The following is a 6198-nucleotide window of genomic DNA, read 5'->3' on the forward strand; positions in this document are numbered from 1 at the left end:
CTGGCGCCTTAGCCCACTCGGCCATCAGACCGATGAAAAGCTGTAAGGATAAACGTATATATGAGCTTGACATTTCGGTCAAGTAGGTTTCCCATACTGTTGGGCTACATATTTCAGGGTGTAAAATTACATAAAATTGCATAAAATAATGCAATATTTATTTTACACCCAGGCCTTTTACACGCAGCTGGATTACTACTTTTTTAGCTGTGTAGGCGAAACTCGCCTCCAAGTAATCCAATTTGGCCTCCACTTAAGTAAACCTTGTCTCAGCGTGGATACCGGTACCTAAGCTCATCGGCGTACACCAGTCCGCGTATATGGAGTGTACGCGGGTTTGCGCACACGATGTTCCCAGTCCTAGGACGGTACATTCCTTCGAAGTGGACGGATGCGCACCCGAGGTTGCCTACCATGTCAACCTTTTTCATATGCCAGACTTAGGCAAATTTTGCCAATTTAGGTGAACTTTTTTCCCATGTAGGCGAAACTCGCCTACCATTAAATTAACTTTGCCTAAAGGTGGATGCCGATACCAGAGATCATCCGCGTACACCGGTCAGTGTATATGGGGCGTACGCTGGTACGCTGGTCATGCGCACTCGACGATGCATACTGCCACCATCACTGTCCCCATTACTTAGACGGTACATACCGAGAGGTGGATGGTCTGCGCACTTGACGCTGCATGCGTTGCCCACTTGTACCGTTCCCAGACTTAGTCAAATTTCCTACTTGAGGCAAACTTTTTTCTCTATGTAGGCGAACTTCGCCTACCATTAAATTAACTTTGCCTAAAGGTGGATGCCGATACCAGAGATCATCCGCGTACACCAGTAAGCATATACGGGGCGTACGCTGGTCATGATCACTTGAAGCCGCATGCGTTTTCTACTTGTACTGCGGACACATGTTCAATCCAAGCCAACTTTGCTTCTTAAGCCAACTTGGCTTAGCATCCCATAAGCGAATTTGGCTTAGCGACGTGCAAGCCAATTTGGCTTAACCACTTTACCACCGAAATGGTCACCGACTCAGTCAATGTACCGCGACCCATCCTCCGCCGCGTCCGTACACAGTGTACGGTACACGTATATGAAGCGCACGCATGTTTGCGCGCTCATCATAGCTCACTCGTTACGCTGCCCCAACTCAGACAACTGTGGGTACGTATTCATCTCACCTCAGCTCAGTGGTGCCTTCGCAGGCAAGAACACTTCCCCATTTCCGGGACTTAGACGAATTTTGAAACTTTTTCCATTTCATGGGTTGCATACATTTAGGGGCAACATTTTTCAAAGAGTATAACCCGGGTGTTTGTAGGAACCAGTACATAGGCTACTACAAACACCCGGGTATAACACCCCCCCTGACTATTCAACCACCACCTTGGAGGTTGAATAGTCAGAGTGTCATCAAGGATAGTAAAGCACACTCTAAGAGTACGGACATTATATAATATGTATTACTTATGAACCTAATCAACCTAGCTTGCCCTAGTTAGGCATGGGCTGTTTGTAACGTATCATACGAGCTTTTTCCTGAACCTTAGACGCAGTAAGCATCCACACTACACTACTCTTCTTAACGTGAAACACCTTCCCGTGGTCATCTCGTATCAGGTAGATGTGCTTATCGGACGTGCTGTTAGGCAGCGCGATCTGGCCCGAAAAGTTTGAAAACAGATGCTTAGCTTCATACACCTCCTGACCGGGTTCATGGTCTTCATGGTCCTCCGTGTCAGACTCACTATCGGAAACGATCAAGTCTTCCCAGTTCCGGTCCCCGAGGGCATGTACACTAAACTCGAAAGATTGTTCAGCCTGCAAGAGGCCAAGCTTGCCCAAGACCTCAGATGCCCTCCCCTCAGCACTGGTTAGTGCGGCTTTTATTTCAGCATCCGTCGGCAGTGTCGGTAGCACGGACACGTTGGTCGGACCCGTGTGACCAGGGAATCGAAACTTAATACGGTTACGGTGCTGAATTTGATGCAGCATGTGAGCTCGCCGCAGCTTTTCGCCGATTTCCTTGAAAGTGAGGTTCGTCTGGGTATGGTTCATTGTCGTCATCGATCGAAGATTCCGGAATGTCGCCTCGACGTCCTGACTGCCGAAACACCTCACTAAGAATTCCTCGGGTCGGCCACGATCGCGGCAGTCTCTTGCTGCCAGCACAAGGCTGTGAGCATTTATCTCAAGACAAGCGTACGTGTTTGCTGTCACACATTGGAAGCTGCTTGTTCTATTCTTCAATGTCCAGTTCCTCCACGCCCGCATGAAAAACAACGCCTCCCTGTGGAAATAAACGGTGTTTAATTTAAACCCAACAATTGTGCCATAGATTAACTGTACCAGAGCATTGAGATGGCTTCAATCGGCGCCAACGATACATCAGTATATGCTCGGTATATAGCGCTCATGTAGCGGAGCAGCACTACCGTGCCCTCGCTACCAGGCACATGTTCCTCCAACAGGTTGATAACGGCTTCCTCCATTACTTTTTCCGTAGGTCGAAAGCTCATGAGGTCGGTCGGGTGAAGATCACCGTACGTGAGACCGTGTTTGTCCTTCGAAACCTTATCCAACAGGGCATCGAGGTGGGTAACGCTAGCCACCGATGTACCAATCATTAACGCTCGTTTGCGATTGAACAACTTGCGCGCTAGTTTGTTCACTGTGTGCGTTATATCTTGGTACAGATAGGTGCGCTGAACAAGTTTCCAAAGAAATCTAACACCTAGCTCATCACACGGTACATCTGCCAATTGCATGATGCTGAGCATTGCCTTCAGGAGAGTTGGGTCCCCATCTGAAGCTATACCAAAAACGGTGATGCCATGCTTCTTCAGCAAGTCGATGGTGTGAAGCCAACGCTTGAGTACATCTGCATACGTAAAGCTGTTGTCCGTACCCATGTAGAACAGCACGTACGGGGCCGCATTTGGATCTAGAGGTACTGCTAGTTGAACGTATGCAGTGCTTGCCAGTCGGCAATTTTTCAACTTGTCAGCCATATCCTGCGCATTGCTGGCGTCAAAGTAGTTTCGTTTGGGAAGTCCCGTGTGGTCAAGCGGAGCTACTAGTCCAGTCAAAGTGTTTGTTCGCTCGTCGTACTGGGCACGCGGGGTAACCCTCGTCCCATCCTCCGCAAGCATCACCGTCAGCGGATAGCCGTTCTCGGTCAGGTAACGCTTCAGACCCGCCGCGTCGATCACCCCTGAAAAAATAGGAAGTTAATGAAGGTTTAAGATTAAACCAAACATTCTTACCATCTTTAATGTCCGTTGTATGTTTGTCCATGTGCCTTAGAAGGGTAGCTCGGCTTATGCCGGGAACATTCCCAACCATGAACTCATGATACTTCTTCCCAGCCATTATGTATCGATACAACGACATGTCCTTTTCTTCATCGGTGTAGTGTAACTTGCATGCACTCTTAAATGCGATGGTCTCATAGAGCTTAATCAGGTTATAAGCCTTGGAAGTTGCCACAGGACATTCGGCTGCACTGTCCCGTGGTTCTAGTTTCCCGACGTTTTGTTGTCACTCCTCAGAAAATGCCCACCCCGCAAGTGATGATGGTGACGGCTGCTACCTTCGCCGGCGTATTGATACTGATTGATCAAGTCTGCCACCGACTTTCTGCTCGGTTGACATACACCGCTACCAGCAGCTCCATCACCGCCAGCGCTAACAGGAGCTGTACCATCGTTACCGCTTTCCGCAGGTCCACCATCGCCACTGCTAACAACAGTTTCACCATCGACAATAGCAGCTTCACTACTGTCACCATCATTTGCAGCTTCCTCATTGCTACCGCTTCTCGAAGCTCCACCACTGCCATCGCCAACAGCTGCTTCGTCAACGCTATCGTTTCTCGAAGCTACACTACTGCCACCGCCAACATCAGCTTCCTCAACGCTTCCACTGCCACCACCAACAGCGCGATCCCCGTGAGCGCCATCTCCATCGCTATCCGTGTCCTCTTCTGAACTTAGACTTGCCAGTTCTTCTTCTCTTCTACGGACCACTCCCCGTAAATGTGTACGAACATGCTGGTAATAATTATTCGTAACCCAATTGCCACCAGAACGCTTGCACATGGGACGTGTTTTCTTGCATACTGCGCACGTAACACGTACTGTCGCTTGGTCCCCGGTGTTTGAAATGGTAAGCACTGGCAAGTCTACGAAGTAGTCGGGGTCGACTCCACATTCCTCGTGCTGACGGTAGTAGTTGGCCAACTTCTCTAGAAGCATTTTCTTCGAATCGTCAGCAATAGGATTTACTTGGTCTGTACCAATTTCTTGGCACCGTCTCGCTAGTACAGGTGAGCCCTCGATGAATTGGCGTATCCCGTACTTTTGGATCAATTTGCCTACATTGTTGATCGAAACCTCTTCAGCGGCATGCAAACTGAATGTTGCCAGGTCGTTCTGTTGCCGGCCAAACACATCGTACTTTGACCTTGCGAGCCCTCGGCTTACGGCATCATCGAAAATTTCGACACCACTCTTTCTGATATCATCTTCGATGAGTTTCGGCCATTCCACACTTGCCTCAGCGATGACTTGCGATGCTGACAGGTCGAACATATCCAGCAAGGCCATGACTCGATGCGGCACGAGACCGATCACCTTCTGGACACGTTTCCAGAACCGCTCCTTTATCTGCCCCCTTTCTTCGGCATTCATCCTTGCTGCTATTGTGATAGTCAGTACAACGGCACTATTTTAGTCTGCAAGGAAAGGAGAAAGACGTTTGGTTAGCAAAGGCAGGCAATAAAATGGCAAGTTTAAATGCATTATAATGCATCCGAACACATCGGATGCATCTTTTATGAGCCACCCCTGAAAAAACACTATTTTTAATTTTTTTTATTTTTTGATATGTTTTAGAGGACATAAAATGCCAACTTTTCAGAAATTTCCAGGTTGTGCAAAAAATCATTGACCGAGTTATGAATTTTTTAATCAATACTGATTTTTTCAAAAAATCGAAATTTTGGTCGTAAAAATTTTTCAACTTCATTTTTCGATGTAAAATCAAATTTGCAATAAAAAAGTACTTTAGTGAAATTTTGATAAAGTGCACCGTTTTCAAGTTATAGCCATATTTAAGTGACTTTTTTGAAAATAGTCGCAGCTTTTAATTTTTTTAAATTAGTGCACATGTTTGCCCAGTTTTGAAAAAAATATTTTTGAAAAGCTGAGAAAATTCTCTATATTTTGCTTATTCGGACTTTGTTGATACGACCTTTAGTTGCTGAGATATTGCAATGCAAAGGTTTAAAAACAGGAAAATTTATGTTTTCTAAGCTTCACCCAAACAACCCACCATATTCTATCTTCAATATCTTAGCAACTAATAGTCCGATTTTCAATGTTAATATATGAAACATTTGTGAAATTTTCCGATCTTTTCGAAAAAAATATTTTCGGAATTTTCAAATCAAGACTAACATTTCAAAAAGGCCAAACATTCAATATTACGCCCTTTTAAAATGTTAGTCTTGATTTGAAAATTCCGAAAATATTTTTTTCGAAAAGATCGGAAAATTTCACAAATGTTTCATATATTAACATTGAAAATCGGACCATTAATTGCTGAGATATTGACGATAAAAAATGGTGGGTTGTTTGGGTGAAACTTAGAAAACATCAATTTTCCTGTTTTTAAACCTTTGCATTGCAATATCTCAGCAACTAAAGGTCGTATCAACAAAGTCCGAATAAGCAAAATATAGAGAATTTTCTCAGCTTTTCAAAAATATTTTTTTCAAACCTGGGCAAACATGTGCACTAATTTAAAAAAATGAAAAACTGCGACTATTTTCAAAAAAGTCACTTAAATATGGCTATAACTTGAAAACGGTGCACTTTATCAAAATTTCACTAAAGTACTTTTTTATTGCAAATTTGATTTTACATCGAAAAATGAAGTTGAAAAATTTTTACGAGCAAAATTTCGATTTTTTGAAAAAATCAGTATTGATTAAAAAATTCATAATTCGGTCAATGATTTTTTGCACAACCTGGAAATTTCTGAAAAGTTGGCATTTTATGTCCCCTAAAACATATCAAAAAATAAAAAAAATTAAAAATAGTGTTTTTTTGTAAATCAAGTTTTAGTGATAAAAAGTTAAATAAAAAAAATACCAAATTTTTTTTACCGTGTATTATTTTTTTCCAGTGTAGTC

At 44.1% G+C, this 6198-nt stretch overlaps 2 protein-coding genes across 2 annotated transcripts; both read right to left on the reverse strand.

The window, feature by feature from the left end:
- Positions 1-229: 229 nt before the first annotated feature.
- On the reverse strand, positions 230-3531 carry LOC120431039 (uncharacterized). Its single transcript, XM_039596191.2, has 3 exons — positions 3269-3531; positions 2352-3216; positions 230-2292 (listed from the first exon to the last, which is right to left on the reverse strand). Exons 1-3 carry the CDS (start codon positions 3393-3395, stop codon positions 1497-1499), a joined length of 1788 nt encoding a protein of 595 aa, XP_039452125.1. The 5' UTR covers positions 3396-3531; the 3' UTR covers positions 230-1496.
- On the reverse strand, positions 3521-4693 carry LOC120431038 (uncharacterized). The gene has a single exon (XM_039596190.1). The coding sequence runs from the start codon at positions 4691-4693 to the stop codon at positions 3521-3523; it is 1173 nt and encodes a 390-aa protein (XP_039452124.1).
- Positions 4694-6198: the final 1505 nt, after the last annotated feature.

The sequence above is a fragment of the Culex pipiens genome, chromosome 2 (genome assembly GCF_016801865.2).
Source record: "Culex pipiens pallens isolate TS chromosome 2, TS_CPP_V2, whole genome shotgun sequence".
In the NCBI taxonomy this organism is placed as follows: Eukaryota; Metazoa; Arthropoda; class Insecta; order Diptera; family Culicidae; genus Culex; species Culex pipiens.

Excerpts from the sequence above, each read along its gene's own strand:
- LOC120431039 (XM_039596191.2), bottom strand. The coding sequence starts at position 3,395 with ATGTCGTTGTATCGATACATAATGGCTGGGAAGAAGTATCATGAGTTC. Across the intron at positions 3,217-3,268 it reads TACAACGGACATTAAAGATG|GGGTGATCGACGCGGCGGGT; the intron begins GTAAGAATGTTT and ends CTATTTTTTCAG. Across the intron at positions 2,293-2,351 it reads GAAGCCATCTCAATGCTCTG|GGAGGCGTTGTTTTTCATGC; the intron begins GTACAGTTAATC and ends TTATTTCCACAG.
- LOC120431038 (XM_039596190.1), bottom strand. The coding sequence starts at position 4,693 with ATGAATGCCGAAGAAAGGGGGCAGATAAAGGAGCGGTTCTGGAAACGT.